Source organism: Prunus persica, chromosome G8 (assembly GCF_000346465.2).
Source record: "Prunus persica cultivar Lovell chromosome G8, Prunus_persica_NCBIv2, whole genome shotgun sequence".
NCBI classification, from domain to species: Eukaryota; Viridiplantae; Streptophyta; class Magnoliopsida; order Rosales; family Rosaceae; genus Prunus; species Prunus persica.
Window position 1 is genome coordinate 21276555 of NC_034016.1, and position 24918 is coordinate 21301472.

Consider the following 24918-nt stretch of genomic DNA (forward strand, 5'->3'; position numbering starts at 1 on the left):
GGGTATTTCCTGGAGTTGAACTTTAGACCGGGACTGACCGTTAACAATAGCATTCACATTTGGTAACTACTACAACCAGAGAGCCCACGTGTAACATAAAGAAAACGAGTACAAAGGGGCCCACCCACATTTTCATCATCCTCCTCACAGCACAGCTGCACAGGGCTCGAATATCACGTGCAGTACGTCGTACTGGTCAAACCGACATGCCGTCCACTATTTTTTTTAAGAATACATGAAATGAATCTTTATCTTCACTGACTTGAAGTTGAAGGAAGCCCTACCACTACCACTACACTAATGGACTTTAAGGCGACACTCAGGATGATCCTTCGCCTTCAACTACAACCACCTTACAAAACCCTACACTGTGACCTCTACAATGGACAACTTGTCCCAACTTTGGCCACCTCCTTTCTGAATTAGTGGATTTGGAGCCCTACACGTGGTTCTGAGAAATCCCATTTGTCTTTGTCCCTGTGCTGCAGCCAGAGCTAGCACAGCCACTGTCATAAACACTCGTAACCTTATCTCAACGGAAGGGGGGAAAATCACAGGGATAAGTATCACTATACATCATACATGACAATATTACACATTAGATTACAAGGGTGCGAGACCCCACAATGTTGCAAAGGACTCAAAACTCAAGTGGTTATCATTCTTGCACACTAAGTCAAAACTCAAGTGGTTATCATTCTTGCACACTAAGTCTTGTGTTCGAGTCCCCACAACATGACACGTGTTGCGTGATAATTTTGGAAATGCACATGAGGAAGGAAGCAAAGGGGTTGCTTGGAACCAACCAATGTTACTTAGACCAATGAGAATGTGTGCGCTTCCACAATCTTGAATAAAAATCAAAGCGAAGGGTTAAAAATTGAAAAGCATGTGGCACTTTTGATATTTTCCCACCAAAAAGAAATGATTCGCACTTGTATTTTGGAAGTTGAAGGACAACTCATATTTTCATATGCAAAGTACTGATTCTGTTATAGGAAAAGACTTTGAGGACAAACGTGAAATGAATAATAAGTACTAACAGAGAAGGGTTACATAGACAGGAAGAAAGATAATTCACAGAGAAGAGTTCGTATTCACTAGTGTAAGAACTGAACTGCCTGATAACCTCACACCTCCCCCAGAGCTTTCTTGATATCAACCTGTGATAGGGAAGAATATTAGTTTAAGAGATGACCAGAGCTGTGCTTCTGTGTGTATGTATGTGTCTAAGAGAGACTGAGAGAACAAACCTCAATGCTCAAAGGAGACGTGGTTGGGCTGTACCGTTCAATAACATGGCCATCCTTGTCAACCAAGAACTTGGTGAAGTTCCACTTTATCCTATTCCCCAGAAATCCAGTTTTACTTGCTTTGAGGAATTTGTAAACAGGTTCTGCTTCTGGCCCATTGACACGTACCTAGATATAGAAGAGTACATAATCCATGTTATTAAACTGTTATGTTTCATCTGCAGATTGCGCAAAAGAACTAAGATCTTAACATCAGATGCATCACTCGGAAAGAAATCATGATTTTGCTTACAAATCCAATCAATTAGCTTGTTTGATATCATGGATTTGTTTCCTGTCAAAGGTTTTCTTTAGTCTTGGTTGATAGTGAAGCATCTCCCAGAAAGTGGTTTTCTCTCGCTCTCCTCTCTCTATCACACATTCAAATATATTTGGCAACCATAATGGCCTCTCATATTCCACCACTGTGTAAACCATTTCTCATAAAGGGGTAATGGATAAAAAGGCTACAGCTGGTACAGAATCAGTAATATTCTTCCCCTGTTGCAATCCATTGCAATTGACCAACCAGATGAAGATAACAAGTGATTGCATTACTGAGAATACACGTAAGCACAACCAACATCAATGAAATAACATGCCCATCGCACTCAACTTCAGGCACATCAACTAAACACTCAAGAAAGGAACCAAATAAATAGAAATGAAAGGTTTCCTTCGTTCTACGGAAACTATATATATATATATATATATATAAATCCAGAAGTCGTAATATTGAAAGGTGACAAGGTTTATTCTTTCTTTTTAATATGCTCTAGTGGAGAAGGAACCTCATAATATTATTAGCACAGGGTATGGGCCACATTTTATACTGAAGTATGAGGGCATTAGTCTTAGCGTTTCCCTTTTTCACAAATCAAAACAAACCAGGAAGCCATCCAATATGAGTCTGAGAATTCTAAATCTTGATAATGCCTTCCTCAAAAAGCTCTTTGAAAGAACACGTGCTCTTCCAATGGTCTGTGCCATTAGAACTGACCCGCTGACTGGAAAACATCTAACTTATAGTGATTAACTTCTATTACCTAATCTCTTCATTCCTTTTTTCCAGATAATATCTACATTCCTTAACTCTAGTATTTAGGTGGGGATATAAAGGCAATAGCAGTGAGCAGTATTTAGCTGTCTGGTAACCTTTTTCCATTTCCTAAACTGGACATGGGTGAATTCAAACAAAAACCAAGCTGAGGATCATAGAAAAATTATTGGCAAAACCCATGAGCAAATAATAATATCACATACATAGTCATTTTCTTCAAAGCTCAGGATATCACAAGCACCATGTAGGACTAAGATAACCGGATTGATGATTGATAAATGTGGCAAAAGATATTCAATTACCTTCTTGAATATCGGATATTCAGCCTTGTATCTTGTACATGCAAATTCTTCCGCGTCCTTGCTTGTCCCAGGCTCTTGCTTCAGAAACTGATTGCACGGAAATGCCAGGATCTCAAGACCTAAAAATACTCATGTCTAGACCGGATCAAACACAAAACTAACAGAAATATTTACTCTCAGTCTTAATGAGCAAATGCATCAACTAAACTGATAAGAACTTGGAAATTAGCAACATAAACAAAACTATAAAATTTGGATTATAGAAAAAGAACCCAGAAGAGTTTTTCATGGGATTTAATAATCCTTCGCTCAAAATTAGTACTTCTTCGCGAAACTTGATTGTAAATATAGATAATATGTTCATACATATAAAGCAGCAGTGAAGGTTTAGAGGGAAAAGAAGAAACCTTTGTCCTTGTATTTGTTGTAAAGCTCGGTCAACTGAGTGTAATTCGTATCAGTAAATCCACTGTTAACACATAAGAAGAAGAAGAAGAACACAAGGATTAATCAAGTGATCAAACTCAAGAACTAAAAAATAAAAATAAAAGGGGAAAAAGAGAGAACCATTTGGAAGCAACGTTAACAACGAGGAGGACCTTCCCTTTGTAAAGGCTGAGGTCCACGTCCTTACCTCTGCTATCCTGCCACCCAAAAACAAAACTTCTCAAGATTTCTGAACGAAACCATTGACTTGAAAAAGAAAAAGCAATGAACTTGGAATTACCTTTACTGTGAATTCATGGATGGATTTTTCAGAGACCGACTGTGAATGTGAAGCACCCATTTCTCTCTCTCTGTTTCTCTCTCTGTCTCTTTACAGAAGCAAAACTGTTTGTTTGGTAAAAATTTATACAGAGCAAGAAGAAACTGTGAAGGGAAAGATGAAGAAGGAAAGACTTTTTACAGTTGCCTTGTTTGTCATCAATTTGCTGCAGTTCACACGGCAGATAGGCAAGGGGCTCAAAACTCTTTTAATTTAGGGACAAGGGCTTCACTTCATTTCATAATTTACTCTCAATCACTTCTTTTTTTGGCCTTTTCATTTTGTTGGGTCTCACGAGTATGAGAGGGGTCAGTGGTCTGTTTGCTCCAACCAATATGTGTTGTCTTTCTAATTCTAACCAGTTTTTCTTTTCTTCGGGTAAACTATTTCTCATGAATTTCAGCCATCAGTCACTCAGTCAAGAAGATATTTGGATGTAAAACAAACCCTAATTAAGCCCAAAAACAAGAATCTGATTCAAAAACATCTCATGTAACATAAAAAGTCGGTGGACTGAGAAATAGCCAACTACCCTCATTAATATTGCGCAATCACAGTAAACACATAACAACCGCTCCCGCTGTCAATGGCCCGCACCACGTTCTGTTCTGATATTAGAAAATTTAAAGGGGAACTAGAAACTTAACTCAATATGCTTTAGAATCACAAATAAATTAGTTTCTACATTGAAAATAGATTACCTTTAATTTTAACAAGAAATGAAATCTTACAAGAATTAAGAGATTTTTTGAAGGATATTTCTTAGACAATGACATACTAAACTCACACACACTACAAGAATGCTAAAACAAGACCTTTCATGAGAGAGTGTTGCTCCAAACCACCAGATTCTCGGGTCCATTGCGCAGAATTAAGAGATTTTTGGTTTATAAGAACAAGGCATTTTAATAACAAACTATTCTTCTAATAGTAGCACGGAAAGCTGCCCAATTTGATGGTTTGATAGAGTTGGCAGCATAAAAATTTCCAGGAACGGACAAGACAGCTAAGAAGAGAAATATACAGATAAAGATTGCACCAAAGCAATAAGTATATGTTCCATCAAATGCCCCATGCATGTCATAAAATTCCTATGTAAGGGCTTCCAAGAAATAAATCATTCTAAAATTTTGACATAAAAATTGGCAAAATTAAAAAAGAGGGTAATAAATTATACATGCCATTGCCAACCTAGAGTTAGTCACCAGCTCTCAATCATCTCTACAATCACCGTCTCCCTGCTCTTCTGCTTTTGCAGGAGGAAGGATACAATTACATATGTACAAATCCGAAGCATACTCCAATGGCCTGTCTTTGTGCCTTAGCCTCTCTCTCTCCTCTAAAAGGCCTGCGCCTCACAACATGAAGAACAATGGCTTTGGCGAAATGACCAGCCCTCTTGAATAAGCAGCAGAAAGCAAGATCAAAAATGGATCATACCTACCAATTATCAACTGCTACAGAATTAGCATGAGTTACAAATATTAATAAAATAGTGAATTTAGGGATATTGTCGCTGTAACACACCAGTCCCTGACTATTTGCTATGTTTGCTCATCGTGGCCGCCAGAAGCTTGGACCTGAACCACCATAATCTACAACAAATTACCAGGAAAAAATTAGGGAACAAAATCATCCCCTGCATAAAGAGACCAAACACTGCAGGAAATGCACACACCTCTGCCGTTGACGGGTATTGGACCTTCAAAAGGTGGTCTAAAGGGCATAGACTCTCTGTGGTTCATTGATCGGGGAGGATATCTCCACCCTTGGCCAGGTAACCTTGTTGGTTCACATGGGGGGCCACGAAAGGGGGCAGTTCCATAAGACGTCTTGCCCTTGTCAGGATATCGACCTAGTGCAGAAAGAAAAGCAAATCATTTTAAGACACCATAAAATACCAGAGGAAACAGGGAAGTGTTCCAAAGCCTTGTTATTTTAAAAAATTACCAGAAAAAGAATGTGGAGGAAACCCCCAGCTCTCACGGGGCTCATAAGGGGGTTTCATTCTTTCATGATTATTGTAATAGTTTTCTCTGTCCCCATTCGGCCCAAAGTCAAATCTGTTGTGATAAGGAGGCGGCGCCTCCCGTCGAGGCTTTACCTGCTGATCTCCTTGAACATAAGAGAACTGATTTGATGGTGGAGCATGAGGTGGTCGTAAAGGGTAACCTTTATTATGAAAGGTAGCACCATCAGTTTGTGGAACATTTCTCCCTGAATATGTAGGAAAACTACTATAAGAGCAAGAAGTAGAATCAGGCATCTGTCTTTGAAGATCTCTACATTCAGGGGCGCGAAAGTGCACGGCATCAGAAATTGTTTGGTTGATTCTTGGTGCATTCAACTGCTGGGGTGGAGGTTGAACTCTATTTTCTTGCACGTTCTGCAAATGCGCATCCAAGTTAGAACATGGAGGGTGGATGACAACAGGTGGAGGCAGAGGTGGTGGTGGTGGCGGAGGCGGAGGAGAAGATGGTAGTGGAGGAGATGATGGTGGCACATCTTGAGGTAATGGAGGGGCAAGGGGCAATGGACAGTTCTGTTCAAACTGATTATGTGAAGCCTGCACAGTATTAGCTATGGCAACACCACAAGATGAACTTGTGTCAACATCACAAGAAGGAGCGACATCCTCCATTTCAAGCTCTCCATCGACATCTTCCAAGATATGCCTATGCCTTTCAGTAGCAGGTGTGGTTTCATATTCTTCATGCCCACGAGGATTATGCTCAGGAGTGACAGCTTCAAAACTTTCCCCATCAGAATCACTTCCATCATGTTCATCCTTGAGCATGCGGGGCATACAAAATCCCGGAAGTTGAAAACTTGAATTGCTGCAGCAATACAGGAAGAACTCAATAAACGATATAATATGAGAATACAAGATAATCAAGGAGTAAGATGCAACCAATTCAAACCTTCCATATTCGTCAACAAGCATACCCTCCATTTCTCTAAGAGGATCATCCAAAGACCTTTCTGTTCTCGAGGAGCGCCTACCATAGGCACCGGCAGAAGAAGGCCCAGTAAGGGAATTCAGTTCTCGCATATGGCGATGAATTATGGACTCTGGAAAAATCCTTCTTTCCGACCAAAGTCTCAAAACCTTATACAAAAGAAGAGGAGCACGTAAGGCACTTAGAACAAGCCAGACAACAATACTGTCAGATGTTTGCCCAACACTAAGCAATAATGAATTGTAAGAGGCTACTATTACGATGTGCTATTAAAGGGAAATTAAAAAGACCCAACAAAGAAAAAAGAGCTTTGCTTGCCTTTAGACACTGCCTACGATTTTCATGTGCAGCACTTCCAGGAGGAGCAGCAGCTGACAACAACCGTGGCAGGACTGCTTGGATAGCAGAAAGGTACATACCACCACCATCACCTATTATTCAAAATCAATATCAAGATCACGAAATCCAACATATAGATGATTCATACTTTACTTATCTCTGTATGTGTAAGATGATTAGCTCTGATACACTGAAAAGATGCATTACCCTTCAAACCTCGAGAGTACTGAGTGATTGAATCCACCAAGAAGAATAAGTCCACCCGTCTGTGTAACCTTGACTCAGTTTCCAAATGACGGGCAAGAATTTCCAATGCCTGAGTTTTAAAGAAGAAATATTACAAAAGGAGAAAAAATCTAGGTGCATGCTTGTTCTCCATAACAATTTCAACATTATTTAAAGTTCTAAGGGAAATAACAAAAGAAGTCCGTGGTGTATCATCTACAACTACAAACAGAAATATTTGCATTATATCCATTCAGTCATCAAAAAGGAATTCATATATCTAAAGATTTTACATAAGTTCGACACAATTTTGAAATTTAAAGAAAATAACCAAGGGGGAATCAGGTACCAGCCATATCTCCTCTAACTAATTTAGAAATTAGATTTCACCTACCTTCGCAGCTACACCAATCTTTCCACAGTCAATGGCTACACGAGTTGCTCGACCAATGCTCTCCTTGGTCCTTGTCAATGTTCCAAGCGTTGTCTCAAATGATGTGAGAGCAGCAAGTGCTTCTTCATACCTGCCCACAGATTTTGGTCTTTGACTAACCACTGATTCAGACTTTCCATCCTCATCAACTGGAGTAGATGAAGTTCTCTTGTCTTGTAAATCAACATCAGGACTACAACTGCCATTGTTCTGAAGAATATTACTACTATCTGAAGTAGACATGCGACAACCTGAGGTATTGGGAGGTGATGCTTGTGCAAGAGAATCTCCTCCATCTGTTACGGATGGACTTGACCGGATACCAGATACGGTTTTCTCACCTAAATACTCATTTGGATAAGAAACTGAACTTGGATCCTTCTCTGTTTGTCTATTTTCGACCTCTCTCACAACATCAAACCTAAAACAAAGAAATACAAAGCAACAGAGATTTAGAACATTACTAACCTAAAAGTTCCTCTATAAAAGATAACACAAAATGTAAAGCAGGTTTCGGTACCAAAAACTCCTCCATAACAATGTCAGGAAAAAAAGTAAACAAATTAAGGAAGTATAGACATTAACTTACTAAATGGAAAAGGATGGAGACGGGGACAATCTTGCGAAATATGAACAAGAAAACAATGAACTATCAAATTCTACTGCATAACTACACTATGGTACAGAAGCTTACATGTCATTGACCTCTCTGTTATCTTCAGAACGGGGCTCCAAAAACTCGATATTCTCACTGGCACCTTCTCCACCATAGTGACGTGGACTTGCATCATTTCGAGGTGAAACTTCAACCATCCCATGGATGGTGCCTGATACAGGATCTGTGCTCTTCAGAGCAGGCTCTGACGTATCACATTCAATATCAGGATTTTCTGCATCACAATTGCTCAATTCATTTTTAGCATCACCTTTCAGAGGCAACTCACCCATTGAAGCTTGATTAGCTCCAGTACCAGCCTCTCTTATATCCACATTAGGCAATAAATGCACTGGACTTTCAGTCTGGACTGCAGTTCCAATAGTGTGACAACCAGAAGAACCACCACTAAGATTTTTATCATCAGCAAGGTCCCCAGAATCTGGAAAATCATTAATTGAACATTCATGAATTTGAATGTTAGGACTCTCAGTTCTTTGATCAACATCCACTTCCACGACTGATTTAGTATTTTCCTCCAAGGTTACAGGGTTTGAACTGGTAGAGAATCTAGAAGCATCAACCCCTGAAGCTTTATTGCCCAAAGAGTCGTCACTCTGAAGTCCCAAACCATTCCCTGTACCACTTTCCACAGCGATAGGGAGGCATCTGCTCGTGGATGAAATATGGCAACCAATCGTAGACATCTTCAAGATTGAAGATTCATAATGGCATCTATCATCCTCGTCAGCAGCATTAGCTGACATGGCTTCTAGAGCGCGATGAAGACGCTTAGATGGAGGTAAAACAGCTTCACCATCAGCGGATGAACCAAATGATTGGTCTTTCTTGGTGTTCCAAAGATGAGGCCTATTTCCCAAAATTCGAGTGCAACCTCTTGAAGGTGTTATATTATCCAGAGCTTCATTTACCACAAATGAGTCCCTAGCAGCAGGGAAATTTTCATCACAATTAGAGGATGTGCTGATCGGCTCTGATGAATTGACCATAACTTCCTTCAAACTTCCTTCATTGTGCGCAAAGCTATCAGCTTCCTCATTAGCAGAAGATGGTTTGCCCATTCGCACCCTGGCTCGTTTCACCAATGGCAAGTGCTCATCTCCATCTTCCTTAGAAGAAGTTCCATTTTCCTTGGAACAAGTCCCATTCATCTTTCCACAATCAGTCTGCAGAGTCTGACTACTGCTTTGCAAACCAACCTCCAAAACTGTCTCCTTGTCCAACATGCTAATAGGCTCAGATACATCATTAGTAACTCGCTTTCTGTTCGGCTTCCTTTTCTTCTTAATAACAACCTTACCTCCTAGATCAAGTCCTTTGATCAACTGAGCATCACCATCCATGCATTCGACAACAGTCTCTGAATGTTCACCTTTACAACCAGAATCAATAGCACCACCTTCATCAAGACTAAATGTGTCAGAATCAACTGTGACTACTTCAGAACCATTGTCTTCAATAAAACCATTTGAAACAAAAGCAGCTGAATTCACATCATCACACTCAGAGTTATCAGGTGATTTCCGTATTCGTTTATTCCTTCTTAAACACCTATCTCGAACTAGATTACCAGATACGTCCCTAGCATCCTTGGCATCATCATCACATGGCATTATGAGGTTCCGTAATCTACGCGATTCCATCCTAGATGAGCTTCTTGATCGACGAGCTGGTGCTTCCTCTTTCTGTGGTCGCGAATGTCTTGATCTTTTTCTTGAAGAGCAGGTCACTGGCCGAGGTGTTTCAGTAACCATTTCTGTGGCAGCAGGTTCCTCAGTTAGGGCCTCCTTATCAACCATTGCATCTATTTGTGCAGTCGCTGAAGCATCCTCAACAGATAAACTTGGCTCATTTCTATCAATTGTTGAATGTGAAGATTTCGAGCGTGAATCAAGAATAGCTTCAGGAGCTTCGGACTGATCCTTCGAACCAAAGTTGGACGAAGAGTCCACTGAGTTCCCTCCATTTGCAGTGGAGTTGAAATCATCAACTTGGTCCTCTTTCTTCAGCTTGTCATAGCTATCAATGATCTCCTGGACTGCACGAACAAAATCTGAACCCTTTCCATGACGCTTGCCCAGAAGAGACTGTTTCTTCTCCTCAGTAAATGCCTCAACATCCGCAGGGTTGCAGAACGCTCTGCATTAAAAAAGAAATACACTCAATGGAATAAGGCAAACTAGCTGGCAAATATCAAATTCAGACTTCTGGTGCAGTTAAGGGTAACGCATCACTTAGGTAAGTTAGGTCACTGTCACCACAAACATAATGGGCATGTGATGTAAAAAATGAAATAAAGATTTGTACACAATAGTATTGAAGTTTCCAGCTTATATATACATTCACAACGCACCCTCATTGGTATATATTTACTAAAGCCTAACTCACAATTTCAACGTTATTCAGAAAATTTCTGTCATTTCTATAATCTTTACTAATATTCCCACCAATATTCTGTGGACTACCTATATTTCATCATCCCTGATTGTATGTAACCAGCTAATTGATGGGGGAGTGCTTGGGGTCCTGCAACTTCAATAACTTTAAAGGATAGAAGTTAAGCTTACAACCCTTCACTCACAAATCAAAGCCCTCTACGCTGTAAAACATGCATGCACACACATGGATGCAAGGACACTCGTGCACACAGTCACATTCACAATCCAAGTAAACAGAAGGATAAAAAGAAAATATCCTTCAATAAACATTTGAGTCCTAGCGTATCAAATATACTTCTATGCAACAGGCATATATCAAAAATCTTTATCTCCTCCTAAAAAAACTCGTCCTTCATCAACAAAATCTTTATTTCCTACACCAAAGCCCTATGAAAGCAAATTTATGCCAGTTTTGCATGTGAAGCCAAAATTAAGATAGGAGAAAATAGATCATTTTAAAATGTGTTATTACAATTATTCTCCTTATAAAAGCATGAAACCTGTATGAAGTAAATGACTCAAAAGACCAGATTTTAGAAACAAAAAAGAAAAGCATTCACATCCCTAACATCTCCTATAGCTCCACCCAAACAAGATAAATATAGGAATCTGTTCACTCTTCAGAAATTCGGGTGTGTTGTTGCTAGGCCATGACTATGAATAATTGATCAAGTCAGTTCTTACTATATATAAAAAAAACATTCGTTCAGGTTCACAATCTGGTAACATAAAATATTTGTCATGAAAACATTCAAACAGGCTTCACCTCCAAGCAAGGCTAAAAAAGCAACAACAAAAACCCCAAATCAATCCCACTTTTTTCTAATCAATGGCACTCCCCACTTAGTATTCTAACAAGAGGAAGAAACTAACCACCATTTACTACGGAAATTATCTGATGTAGGATCATCATCTTGCCCTATTACCTTCATAATGTAAAAATTATTTGCCAAGTCAGGTTTTTCCAGTGCATAATTCAAAGGGGTAAACGTCGACTTAAGTGTGGTCATTTATCTGCTATCCAACCAACTCTAAATTTCCCTAAAAGTAAAACAAATTCTTCAGGAGCTTCTTCCCCCTCATCTCTCTAATACTAATTATATGACCAGAAATAACTAGTAGAGATAGAAAAGTGTCATGCAAAGAACAAGAATGTAATAACAGAACGAGATCTTGTCAGTGGAGGGAATAAAACCAGGAAAGTAGATCCGCTGCCTTTTTTTTACATCAAATCACTTGTGATGCAAGAGAGATTGGAGTCCATCCAATAAAGCATCACACACAAATCTACAATTACACCCACGGCCTCAAATCTATGTCCAACTATAATTATTTCTCATACGAAGTAGGTTACTCTAAACTGATGAAATATGTTCAAACCTCACAATATCCTGAAAGAAAACATTCAAATAGTCTATACAAGTGCTTATTCCGGAAGACCTCCAAAAGATTTGTTTTCCCTGGTGTTGAAATACTGAGTAAAGTTTGCTACTCTTGGAGGGTGAAGCATAACTTTCTCACTTCAATTCAATGTATGCAAGTTTACCACCATTTGATTACATCACAATTCTCTCCTTTTTTTCTCAACGTTGTTTTTAAATTTAAAAGAGGGAAGAGTTGAGAGTTGTTCATCTTCATCAATTTACTTATTGACATTGTAAGAGTGTTTAAAGCCCTTACCCAAATTACCTTGTTTTATCCTCACTTAATGGAATAGAATAAAGGCCCTAAATAATAACAATAAATCATCAGTAACATACAAGTTTTTCTATTATTAGTCACCACTCAACTTTGCTAGTACCATCCCTAATTTTTTTCAGCGGCAACTAACACTCACAGGGTGAAAAAAAAAATATACAACTAAAATTTGACTCATGTACAATTAGATGGAAAAAAAAATGAGGAGAATGAAGACAGACACAATAACATAGTAGCGATTTTCGATTGACCAAAAAACATATGAACATATCTAGCAACACAAGTTAAGAAGCCAACTACCAAATTTTGGAAGAGAAGAACAACATAATCAAGCTTTATTCTTCATAACTCAGTACAATCAACATAGTAATCATACCTTACTCAAACAACATGACATCATATTATCATAAAGTACAAAGTTAACTTCCGTCAATAAGTCTGATCTGAAAGGAAAGTCATAACTAATCAATTATTTGACTTACACCACTATAGAAACCACCGCTGTTAGACTAGAAGTTAATCAAGAATGCATTGAGTACTTACATCTGTTGGGTTCCAAAGAAGTAGACAAGTACTTTCTTCCAATCAGCAGAGTAACCCCACTTCTCAGGCTCACTTACCTGCAAGCACAAACCAACTCGATAAGCCAAGTTAAGCAGTCCTAATAATCACTGAAAGTAAGTCTAGTAATCCCTACAGTAGTGCACTTCCATAGTGACTGTCCATGAGAATCGATGAATATAAAGATCAAAGAAAATTAAAAATTTCAAATTTAAATGTAGAAACTTAACGCTAGTCATCAAAACCCCATTTCCAAATACATCGATAAAGAAATATCATAATAAAAATGACAAAAGTTAGATAAATAAAATTGAAGAACTCATGAATCACCTCTATCACATAACACTTCCAACTACCAAGACTAGAAAATTAAAAAATTACAAAAACCCAACAATAAAATTACAAAACCAAAAAAGCTAACTCAAGGCAATTAAAGAATAAGTAAATTGAAACTCAGATCCAGAAATCTATCCTTCCAAGCAATAGCCCACACTGTATCAAATTCACTAAGCTTGCACAAAAGCACCAAAACCCTAACTAAAGCATATTCCTCAACTGCGCAGTCGTCTTGACCGGCATGGCATAAATAAATAGATAAGATATTTTTTTTCACAGAAGACTTACCGTAGCAGGCCAAGCAGGGAAGCCTTTGACCTTAGCAAGTACAAGATCGCCAACCTTCCACTGGCGGCGAGCAGCGGCGGCCTGAGCGGCTTTGCTAGCTCCTTTCCTTCGGCTGGGCGCCATCAAAGAACCACCACCGGAGGCGCTCCAATTGAATTAGGGAACGCTATTTGAACTGGAATAAATACACGAACTCAGGGATGTGCCGCAACCGCCCAAGGAATTGAACAATCTGGCACTCTACGGAAAATCTCTGGGGGAGATTCGCAGGCATTGAAGCACAGAGATCGCATTCAAAGCGAGAGAGTGAGTGACTGAGTCTGTGCACGAAACCCTAATTTCAAAGAGAGAGAGATAGAGAGAGAAAGAGAAGGGGAGAGAGACGAAAGAGTTGGATGAGTATGATAGAAGAGTTTTATGTGGAAGAAGCGCAAACAGAGAGATGAGTTGGTTAGGTGATGGGGAGACTAATGTGCGCTAGGGGTGTGCAGTATAAGTCCCGTGTAGGTTTTTAGTTTGGCCTGGTTGCAATATGCTAACGTGGGCTGGATGTGTGATGTCACCAGGGTCTTAGATATTGGCCATATTGCAAGGGACTAGTATTGTGCTATGCGAATAACACGTGACCCACCAGCCATGCTTCCACACTTCCTCAAGTAGAACTCAAATTACTTTTTTCCGCTTTGTGGTTAAACCCGACCCGCTTCTGTTTGGTTCGGGATAAATAGAGCCATGTTATCCACGAACTATATCGCAAACAAATATCAGTATATCAAGTAAGTTTTGAAATGCTTAGTTAGTGAGAGAAAAATTGTCTTTCCGCTAGGGTTTTTGATTAAAAGGATTTCTGAACTTATGTCCAATTTTTATTTTAGTTCTCTAAGTAATTTTTTTAATTATTTCGTGTCAGACTGGTCCTTTTTGGGCAAATAACAAAATAGAAGTCGGGCAATAACTGGCTATATGGCATGGCCTTGTGACCCATTGTGTACATGAGGTTTGGAAACTCCCACTAGTTGAGCCACTTTAAGAAGGCATGGACCATCATTATCGACCATTGGATCATGTTTTGGTATTCGGGCCTCAATCTTGGGTCCGATTTCTTTACTGAGAGGAACAGAAGGGGCTGGCCCATCTTGTCCTTTTTTTCATTTTACATTGTAAAATGCAAAAAGATTATTTTATTTGCCGTCAAAAAACTCGGATTCCAAGTCCATGTAGGCATATGTGCCTGTAAAAACGCGTACGCGGTAAGTCAAAACCCTTGAAGCCAAACTCTATATATAGTTTTCGAACCCCTTGTTGGACCACGCTCAAAACTCACATATCGCATAACCCTACTTCACCAAACTAGAGCAACCAAAAACATCGCCTTCAAGAATTTGTCAACAAATTTTCAGTGAAACCTGCAAGAACCAAAACCTAATTTTCTCAAAATGATCGTCTTGCCTCTGCCATGCGCCGCCGGACCACGTGAAGATCTTCATCACAGCCTTGTTTGCAAGGCCAGTTCAATCAGTACAGGGAGGAGAAATAATCTTTGTAGGGTTAGTTTAACTTCAACATACCAACCCAAAAGCCTCTTCCAAGTATTGATCAATAAGAACCCATTTCAAAACGACAACGTTTTGATCGTCTCCAATCCCGGGCTAGAAAGCAATAAGAAAGAATATTGTACAAGAACATTGGAGATGGAAGCTGCTTCTTCTATAATCCAGAGGCTAGAGGCCTTTGGGGAAAGGGTGATAGAGTTGGAGAAGAAAAAGTTGATGAACAAAACCAAAGGATCGGAACTATCACATGAGGAGAGCATATTGGTGGAAGATTTGAGTAGAGAGATTGTTAACAAGTTCTTGGCCAAACCGATTGAATACTTGAGAAGTGGTGATGGCGACTTGCAGGAAAAGTTAAAGGAGCTCGAGTTTCTTGTGGATATTCTTGAAGAATCATGTTTGAGGGGGGAGAAAGTACCAAACATTCTTTCATGCAAAGCCACCCACTAGCTAGCTATGCCGCCTTCATTTCTTGGGGGTTAGGGTTTAGGAGGTTTATTGCCGTGCCATATTTTTTTAGCTCTCCATGTATTGACAACAATTCTATTGCCACGCCATGGGGTTAATTCTTGTAACTCTTAAAATTATAGATCTTTAACTCATTCACTTTTTGTTTTCTTAAGTTCGGCTTGTATTTAAAATATTCAGCCTTCAATATGTAATTACACTCTTAAAATTATAGGTTGGTTTATAAATTATGTGTACAGTGATTTACCCAACTTGTATACCTAAATATTTACCTATAGTCTGGTTCTTCAAGGATCGATGTAGTTTTTTATGCATAATAGTTTACCTACATACATATATATATACATCAGTTTACCTAAAAAAACCCCAAAAAATGTCATTTGTTAACGCAAACATTAAGAATTGAAATTATTAATTAAATAATAATAATATAATAAATTCACACTTTTTCATATTAAAAAATTTTAAAATAAAATAAGATAACCAGTCCTATTTTTATGGAACACAACTACCCATTATCTTTTTTAATTCTAAAATAAAAAAATAAAATCAGTTGACACATGCTCTAGTGGTAAAACATTCAAAATACCATAAAATGTAATTTGTTAATGCAAACATTAAAAATTAAAATTATTAATTAAATGATGATAATATGGTAAATTCACACTTTTTTATATTTAAAAAATTAAATTTAAAATAAATGAGATAATGGTCCTATTTTTACGGAACACAACTATCCATTATCTTTTTAAATTTTAAAATAAAATATTATTAAAAATAATAATTATAAATTAAAAAAATAAATTAAAATAATTATTTTATAAATTAAAATTTATAAAAATAAAAAAAAAAACCAGAGTGTGTAGCAAGGGACTAGTATGTACTAAAAGAAGGTAAATTATGTATGAACAAAAACACAATAAAGGAGCAAGAAACCATGATGGATAGGTAAACGAATATAGTCACACTTAAATTTATTGGGGGTGTTTGTTTGATTTGTCCCTTGTTGGTTTCTTGTGTCTTTCACATCGCGGGACTCATTTGGTTTTGATGTTTGTGGATTTTCCCTTTGGGCCCTAGTTCTATTTTCAATTGGGTTAGGTGTTGACTTTTCTAAAGAAAATTTTGATATTAGGCTTTGCCTATCTTCTGTTTCGGATTCACATTCTCCATCGTATTGATTTGTAGAAAAATAATTAAATAGGTGTAATATTTATGTATTTTTAATTTAGGAAAATAATAAAATGTGTATATATAAATATATATGTATTTGAAACTTGATAGTGAGGTTCATAAAATAAAATTTAAAAATTTAAAAAAAGGCAAAAGAAGAAAAAAGGCTTGAAAGTGAAGGTGAGACCAACTGATGATTAGCTTTTTAGGTCGGGCTCCTCCCGACTGACAAAGTAAAACGTTAATTTTGGAATACCATGGGCCAACTACTTTCCTCCCTAAAAAAGAATAATAGTTCTACTTTTGTACATAACTTGACCACGTGACGACAAAATAGTGGGACCCAACACTAAACAAACTACTTATCAAAATCATGAATTACACGTGGGAGCCTGCAACGCCAACACGTGTCAAAGAATGGATATATCTTGTGGGATATTTTTTGGGCCAACAGAACAAGATATTTTGATTCGCAAGACAATTGGACACGTGGCTCCCAACGAGTTTATACCCGATTCCATTCCACTGATCATACAATTCCTCGATTCACTATCTAAGTATCCAAGCAATGACATGCTAACACGCGTCGATCCGCAAATAGAAATTCGACATGTACCCTACTTGCGCAAAGAAGTATGCGAGTTAGTTAACCACTCGAAACTCAACACGTGCCCCCTCGTCCCCCATATATATAAGCTCGCGCGACAGCATCGACTTCATCTCGATTATTGATAATTTTTTTTCTTTCAAAAATACACTCTGGCATCGTCGCGATGAGTTTGAATCGGCGACTCAGACCGAACCCGCCGAGTCAGAGGTCCGATTCAGATGACCTCGGAATTCTCAACGAGCGGATACTCTTCCTCGTCTTCCGGTCCATGAAATGGGATATTCAGGCGCTCTGCTCAACCGCGTCGGTGAACCACAAGCTCCGAGCAATCGTGAAGAGGCTGCTGTGGCGGGAGCTCTGCGCGCATAGCGCCCCGCGCATGATAGCGTCGCTGGAGAACGCTGTGCCGAGCGGTCGAATCGGCGGCGGATGGCACACGCTCGCGAAGCTCATGTTCTTTTGCTGCGGCTGCGAGCCGACTCGGAATTTCAAGGTGAGTCGACCCACCCCGGGCCACTTCGTCAAATCGTCGAGGTTCTCTAAGACTTCGGGTCAGAGCTTCTTGACGAAGCGGTGCCGGGGCGATTTGCTGTACGTCAGCGACCCGTGCGAGCATCAGATGGGGGAGAAGGAAGACGATTTGGGGATTTACAGAGGGGTATTTAAGGGATTTGACAAGTCAAAGACGAGGGCGTATTTGATCGGACGGCGAGTAAAGCTTGAAGAAAGGGTGAGATGTCCTTACTGTGGGGCCCCCGAGTGGAGCATGACCACGGCTGGGCTGGTGCCCAAGAGCGCGGCTCGGAGGCTTGGCTCGCATCATGGGGCGTTGGAGTATTTTGTGTGTGTGAACGGGCACATGCATGGTTCGTGTTGGCTGGTGCCTTTGTCGTCCGATGATAATGAGGATGATGAGATGGACGGTAGTGATGACTCCGATTTCGATGATAATGATGGTGGAGTCCGCAGAATTGGCTACGACGATCGGACGGCCACAAATGGAAGTATGTGCTCTATGGGGGAGGAAGTTGTAGTGGACGGGCCCGCAAAGTAACTGCCCTCTGGGGCCCGTTTTGATGGGTCGATGTTGGACCGTTGCTTTTGGTTTCTCTCCGGTGGTTCGCATCCTTTCGGCGTCGGTTGCTGCTGTGGAGATTTTTTGGGTGTGGGATGATGTGGAGATTGGATAACATAAATTTAGGCTGACGTGTAACATTTTTGTGGAAATTATTTGTGTGAGTTCCGTTCCGCTGCTTCTTCCTTTTTTCTTTTTTTTTTTTTTCTACTCGTTTCTTTTCTTTTTTTTTCTTTTCTTTTTATTTTGCTCCTCGGCTGGATGGAGCATGGTAGTGTGTGATAGGATATTGGATTTTATATAGCCATTCTGATTTGTCGATTACTTTTATTTTTTATTTTTTTATTAAATAGAAATTTTGTTAGATAAACTTCAAACACATTACTAACATGCTAGAAGTAAAATTAATGCAGACAAAAGTTGAATTAAAATTACTAGTTCACATTACCACAATTAATTATAAGTTCAAACAAAATCTACAAACCCAACATAACCAAAACTTTAAAATAAACAAACCCTATTACCACAATTTAGAAAAAATATGATTTCTAATAATCTACCTGCACATAAGAGCGAACAAATAAACGAAATCAAAAACTTTATCAAAGAATAATTAGAGGATTTGCAGCAACCTTCGTCAAAGACAACATATAAATAAATTTACAGAACAATACTTGTATCATGGGTAGTTAAGGCTATGGTTTGTCGATTACATTGACCACATAATATCACATATACCTCTTTTTCTTTTTCTTTTTCTTCATATTATATGGTTGAATCTATTATGTTTAATTTGAGGGCCGGAATTTAATTAATAAATAAACAAATTTACGCATACAATTATAATTTATCAAAATCTAAATATAAACCAAAATGAATTGTTGTTTTTAATCTTTAGGAAAACAACCAAAATGAATTCATAAAAGGCCTACATTCAACTAAAATGTGCAAAACACTTTTAGCCTATTTTGTGTATATAATTTTATAACAAGTTGTAAAACTAAAAATTGGAGTTACATGTAATTTACAAGTGATTAGAAAATATTATTTATATTACACTTACGCTTATATCGTTTTCTTAGTGAGTATGTGCCAATTGTTTTTTTTGTTTTTTTTTATTTTATATATTATTTTTAGAATTAAGAAAAGATAATATGAGTAGTTATGTTCCATAAAAATAGGACCTATTATCTAATTTGTTTTTAATTTTAATTTTTAAATATGAAAAAAAATGTGAATTTACCATATTATCCTAATTTAATTAATAAATTTAATTCTTAATGTTTGAATTAACCAATGACATTTTATGGTATTTTGAATGTTTCACACCATTCTATGCCTTTTGCTTTATATATGACCATAAATCGGGACTGATAGATTCATCTATCTATATATATAAAGCAAAAGGCAGAGAATGGTGAAACATTCAAAATACCAGAAAATGCCATTGGTTAATGTAAACCTTAAGAATTGAAATTATTAATTAAATGAGGATAATATGGTAAATTCACAATTTTTCGTATTAAAAAAATTAAAATTAAAAGAAAATTCAGATAATGGGTCCTATTTTTATGGAACACAAATATTCATTATCTTTTTTAATTCTAAAATAAATTAAATTTTTTTTTAAAAAAAACCTCTCGCATGCGCGGAAGCGCGTGCAGAGAGGCTAGTGTTTATTAAATCAAATCCTTGGTAAAAATTTGAAAATAGATAAGTATTTTCTTTATGAACAATAAAAACATAGAAAATAAATAAAAGGGGCAGTTGGGTCAAAGAACAGATTCAAATACATGCTGTAACGTACACAAGCGTGAGTGCAGCGAGGCCAAACATGCCTCCGACCTTGTTGGCGCCATCGAACCGCTCTCTATTCTGCTCCCATTCCCAAACATTTGATCGACAAAAGAAAAAGAAAAAGAAAAACCCAATCTCATCCCTCTCTGTCCAAATTTTCAATTTCAATTTCACTGAATCCCAAAAAGCCACGCCCAAGGCACACACAGGTTCGTCATGCATATGCATATGTGCATTTCCTCTGTTTCATCTTCTTCTTCTTCTTCCTCTGTTTGATCGCCGTTTCGAATGTGAATTTGCAGGAGCTAGCAATTGAAAATGGCGACCCTTCAAGATATATCAGTATCGGCGGCCATCAATATATTGTCTGCATTGGGCTTTCTCGTGGCCTTTGCTCTGATACGGCTTCAACCGTTCAACGACAGAGTATACTTTCCCAAATGGTACCTCAAGGGGATCAGAGGAAGCCCCACGAGTTCTGGGGCTTTCGTGAAAAAATTCGTCAACTTGGACGCCAAAACCTACATCAAGTTTCTCAATTGGATGCCGGCAGCATTGCGGATGCCTGAGCCGGAACTCATTGATCACGCAGGCCTCGATTCCGCTGCCTACATTCGGATTTACATACTTGGGTAACTTTTTCATGTACATGTTACGAAACAAATGTCACATGTGATCGTCTTTATGGGGACTGTTATTAGTACTCTAAAATAGTAGTCTTAAGGTACAGCAACCTTAGTGCAGAATAAATAACTATTTTGGTATGCTAATAACAGTTCCCTAATTTTTCATGCTAAACTATTGATGATATTTTAATGATACTAATTAATTACACGTAGGTTGAAGATATTTGTCCCCATTACTGCACTTGCGCTTATTGTTTTGGTGCCTGTCAATTATACCGGAAATACGCTGGGAAAGACCCGTGAAGTAACATTCAGCGATATTGATAAGCTCTCAATATCCAATATTCCTTCCGGATCTCCCAAGTGAGTTTTTTCTCTCTTATTTTGCTTTGTTTTCTTCTAGGCTGTAAATGTCATGGTTTTTGGGGGTCAGAAATACTTTTTGTTGTTGGTTTTAATTCACCACGTATGAATTTATCTTATGTCTTGTAGGTTTTGGGCACATATGGTGATGTCTTATGTCTTCTCCTTTTGGACGTGCTTTGTTTTATACCATGAATACAAGACAGTGGCTACTAAAAGGCTTGCATTTTTAGCATCTGAAAAACGCCGTCCAGATCAATTTACGGTGAGGGCATCTACATGGTGCTCTGTTTTGTTTCCTCAATGATATGTCTTTATAGAATTTGATTTATTATGTCTTCTCCCATTAGATTCTGCTAAGCTTTCTGCTGTTGACAATATTATCTCTATGTCCCCCACAGGTTCTTGTAAGGAATGTACCCCCAGATCCTGATGAATCAGTCAGTGAGCATATTGAACATTTCTTCTGCGTAAACCATCCCGATCACTACCTTACACATCAAGTATGCGGTTTTTTAAACTTGTTTGATTTTTTTTGTTAGTTTGACTGCTGAAAGAATCAGCATATACTGCTGAAAAAAATTTCAAGAACAAGATAGTAAACTGTGTTGTATCTGCAATAGGTTTCCAGTGTTACAACAACTTAACTATTGTTTGTAACCTTTAAATGTCTGTAGGTTGTATACAATGCAAATAAACTTGCGGCGGTGGTCGCGAAGAAGAAGAGTTGGAATAACTGGCTTGTTTACTACCAAACCAAATATGAAAGAAACCCCAAGTCAAGGCCTACTACAAAGGTTTCTTTCTTTACTTGATATTTGATAACCGCTCAATTATGTTTTTGTTTGAGAGTTTCATCTGTTAATAATTTGTCACTATTGAGTTCATCATCTCATGTCCCATTAGACAGGTTTCTTGGGCCTGTGGGGACATAAAGTGGACGCGATTAATTACTACACTGAGGAGATTGAGAAGATGAGCCAAGAAGTGAGTATGCCTCGTTATACCTATACTTTGTATTGACTTATGCAAGTATTGTTGCTATTTATTTTTACATCTGCTAGCTAATTTAGCTATATCCAATGAAGATGCTGCTGCATGTAGCCAAATATTCTCTTCTCTTCCCAAAAATGAATGGGAACTAATCTGCTAGAGTATACGTGTTGTTTTTGTTCGTCCGTTCTAGATGCATAATGATGTAGATTTCATGCAGGAAAAACAAGAAAGGGAAAAGGTTGTAAGTGATCCTGATGCCATAATGCCTGCAGCATTTGTTTCATTCAGAACGCGATGGGGAGCAGCTGTATGTGCTCAAACTCAGCAATCAAGTAATCCTATCCTTTGGTTGACAGAGTGGGCTTCTGAGCCACGCGACATCTATTGGAGAAATCTTGCAATTCCATATGTTGAACTCAATGTTCGGAAACTACTCATGGCTGTAGCCTTTTTTTTCCTTACTTTCTTCTTTATGATTCCAATAGCATTCGTCCAATCTCTAGCCAACATTGAGGGGATTATGAAGGTCCTTCCTTTCTTGAAGCCACTACTGGAGATGTGAGTCCCTATTTCATTCTGTTAGTTATTGATTTCTCATGTGTGGTTATATGGACTAAGAATAAAGGTTTCAAATCGTCACCCCTCTTTTCTTTTTCTTTTTTCCGTTTTTTCCCAGGAAGTCCATTAAGTCTGTCATCCAAGGTTTTCTTCCAGGAATTGCATTAAAGATATTCCTTGCTATGCTTCCAATGATTCTTATGATAATGTCCAAGATAGAAGGTTTCACATCACTCTCATCTCTGGATAGGAGGTCTGCTGCGAAGTATCATTTGTTCATACTTATAAATGTGTTTCTGGGAAGCATTGTTACAGGAACAGCACTTCAGCAGCTTGAGAAACTTATGAACGAGCCCTCAACAGAGTAATTTTGTGTAACTCTTTCCATGTGTCTATCCAAACTGTCAGAGTTGTTTGTCTTTTGTTGTGTTAATGGCAAATAATAATTTCCAATAAGCAGAAATCAAGATGTACCATTTGCATCCCCAGGTTTCTTTTCTTATGGAATTACGTTGATGTTTTTCACAACTTAGCAGCAATGTTGACATTTGCATCTTTGTGTCTTACACTTGGAATTTTCCAAATTTGCCTATTGATGATGGGATATCTGACAGGATACATACTGTTGGTTTTGCAGATTCACAAAAACTGTTGGGAGGTCCATTCCAATGAAAGCCACATTCTTCATTACTTATATCATGGTTGATGGTTGGAGTGGAGTTGCTGCAGAAATCGTCAGATTGGTTCCATTAATTTTGTTCCACCTTAAGAACACATTTTTGGTCAAGACAGAAGAAGACAGGGAGCAGGCAATGGATCCTGGTTCCTTGAACTTTGCTACAAATGAACCTAGGACACAGTTATATTTTCTGCTGGGGCTTGTGTATTGCGTTGTCACACCTATACTTCTTCCTTTCATTCTTATCTTCTTCTCTTTCGCCTACTTGGTTTTCCGTCATCAGGTACGTTAGCTATACCACCATTGCTCTAGTTCATATTTTCCATGATTGTCTTGACCCTTGCTCTGGCCGGAGAAATATCAAGCACAAGCTCATTCATTTATATATTAGCATTAAGCTGAACTTTGAAGGTTGAAGTGTTTTCTCAGTTCATACTTAGATATTCTAGTGTAAAATCCTAGAGCAATTTTCCTTGTTAGGTGGCACTAATAGTATTCTTTTCCTTTTGTTGCCAGATTATTAATGTCTATGACCAGAAATATGAGAGTGCGGCAGCCTTCTGGCCACAAGTGCATCTGCGGGTAATTATTGGCCTAATCATATCCCAAATTCTTCTAATGGGGCTCTTTAGCACATTAGGTGTTGCAAAATCAACATTTATTCTCGTTGCACAGCCTGTTTTGACAATCTGGTTCCATAGAGTCTGCAAGGGACGTTTCGAATCAGCATTCTTAAAATTCCCATTGCAGGTTAGTTTCAATTTTCCAGTTTCCATTACAAGGAGTTTCATCTGTACATTTACTTAACCTTAACACTTGCATTAATATATTCTTAATCTATATATATATGTCTTTGGTTTGGCAAATGGCAACAGGAAGCAATGGTGAAGGATACAGTTGAAAAGGCAACAGAACCAAACCTGAATTTGATGAACTATCTTAAGGATGCTTATGTACATCCTGTGTTCAAGGAAGGGCAGCCGCAGAAACATGAAGACCTTGATGAAGAAGACAGCAGCCCTCTTGTTCCCACAAAGAGAACATCCCAAATGGGAAGCAAACATGAGTCTGATGCCAGTTCTGAAGTTAAAAATTGATATATCTGAAATCTTATCTTAGGATTAAAAGCCCCTTCTTCTTCTAGTGTTTATTAATTTCCCTTTAAATGTTGTTACTTAGTTTTGATCTTGTAAATGCACCAGGAAGAACATTGATTTATACTCTAGTATTCATTCTGTTGATAATAGGGAAGGAAGCCAATATTTGTATGTTGTAACATGAGTTTATTTACTGCCATGGCAGCTCAAGCTCATTGGTGGTTTGTAGTTTTGTTAAAATAGAAATTACCAAAATTTGTTTCAATTGTATGGTTTAATAAACATAAAGAAACAATACCACTATCAAGATTTTGGATCCAAATTACAATTTTTTGTTTTTTTATACAAATACGAGAGGGACATCGAACTTGAGTTCAAAAGGTTGGCTCACTGCCCTAATCTAACCCACCTCTGCCCAAATTACAAATTTAAATAACCCGAGAATGTTGTAAAGGCCTGGACCTTTTTTTTTTTTTTTTTTTTTGGTTATAAAAATAATTGGGGAAAATTTTTTTTTGGGGTACAAATTTTATAATATTTACCTACCAG

At 38.1% G+C, this 24918-nt stretch overlaps 3 protein-coding genes across 6 annotated transcripts; 2 read left to right on the forward strand and 1 right to left on the reverse strand.

The window, feature by feature from the left end:
• On the reverse strand, positions 907-13952 carry LOC18766597 (probable glutathione peroxidase 5). Of its 4 annotated transcripts, XM_020570157.1 has the most exons (15): positions 13375-13851; positions 12733-12809; positions 8072-10192; positions 7339-7798; positions 6927-7035; positions 6699-6811; positions 6342-6529; positions 5371-6257; positions 5081-5275; positions 3382-3443; positions 3222-3298; positions 3062-3123; positions 2655-2773; positions 1254-1421; positions 907-1163 (listed from the first exon to the last, which is right to left on the reverse strand). In XM_020570157.1, exons 1-15 carry the CDS (start codon positions 13495-13497, stop codon positions 1131-1133), a joined length of 4794 nt encoding a protein of 1597 aa, XP_020425746.1. In that variant the 5' UTR covers positions 13498-13851; the 3' UTR covers positions 907-1130. The 4 variants fall into 4 exon arrangements, with proteins under 4 accessions (XP_020425746.1, XP_020425745.1, XP_020425743.1 ...); XM_020570154.1 differs by lacking the exons at positions 907-1163; positions 1254-1421; positions 2655-2773; ... (1 more) ...; positions 3222-3298; positions 3382-3443 and adding exons at positions 4428-4874; positions 4948-5015 and having other exon boundaries at positions 5099-5275; positions 13375-13952; XM_020570155.1 differs by lacking the exons at positions 907-1163; positions 1254-1421; positions 2655-2773; ... (1 more) ...; positions 3222-3298; positions 3382-3443 and adding exons at positions 4428-4860; positions 4948-5015 and having other exon boundaries at positions 5099-5275; positions 13375-13854.
• Positions 17271-18583, forward strand: LOC18767215 (EID1-like F-box protein 3). Its single transcript, XM_020553832.1, has one exon. The coding sequence runs from the start codon at positions 17342-17344 to the stop codon at positions 18230-18232; it is 891 nt and encodes a 296-aa protein (XP_020409421.1). The 5' UTR covers positions 17271-17341; the 3' UTR covers positions 18233-18583.
• On the forward strand, positions 19945-24864 carry LOC18768075 (CSC1-like protein At4g02900). The gene is made up of 12 exons (XM_007200247.2): positions 19945-20259; positions 20353-20682; positions 20890-21039; positions 21169-21304; positions 21441-21542; positions 21717-21836; positions 21946-22026; positions 22253-22593; positions 22712-22957; positions 23231-23555; positions 23789-24022; positions 24148-24864. The coding sequence occupies exons 2-12, from the start codon at positions 20369-20371 to the stop codon at positions 24367-24369; spliced, it is 2271 nt and encodes a 756-aa protein (XP_007200309.1). The 5' UTR covers positions 19945-20259; positions 20353-20368; the 3' UTR covers positions 24370-24864.

Bases quoted from the DNA above. Each gene is read 5' to 3' on its own strand.
- LOC18766597 (XM_020570157.1), bottom strand. From the start codon at position 13,497: ATGGCGCCCAGCCGAAGGAAAGGAGCTAGCAAAGCCGCTCAGGCCGCC. The intron at 6,812-6,926 runs GTAATGCATCTT...TTTGAATAATAG, and splicing joins GTACTCTCGAGGTTTGAAGG to GTGATGGTGGTGGTATGTAC. The intron at 3,444-5,080 runs GTGTTTGGTCTC...ACAGAGAGAGAG, and splicing joins AGGTGTGTGCATTTCCTGCA to AAATGGGTGCTTCACATTCA.
- LOC18767215 (XM_020553832.1), top strand. From the start codon at position 17,342: ATGAGTTTGAATCGGCGACTCAGACCGAACCCGCCGAGTCAGAGGTCC.
- LOC18768075 (XM_007200247.2), top strand. From the start codon at position 20,369: ATGGCGACCCTTCAAGATATATCAGTATCGGCGGCCATCAATATATTG. The intron at 21,543-21,716 runs GTATGCGGTTTT...AAATGTCTGTAG, and splicing joins ATCACTACCTTACACATCAA to GTTGTATACAATGCAAATAA. The intron at 21,837-21,945 runs GTTTCTTTCTTT...ATGTCCCATTAG, and splicing joins AGTCAAGGCCTACTACAAAG to ACAGGTTTCTTGGGCCTGTG.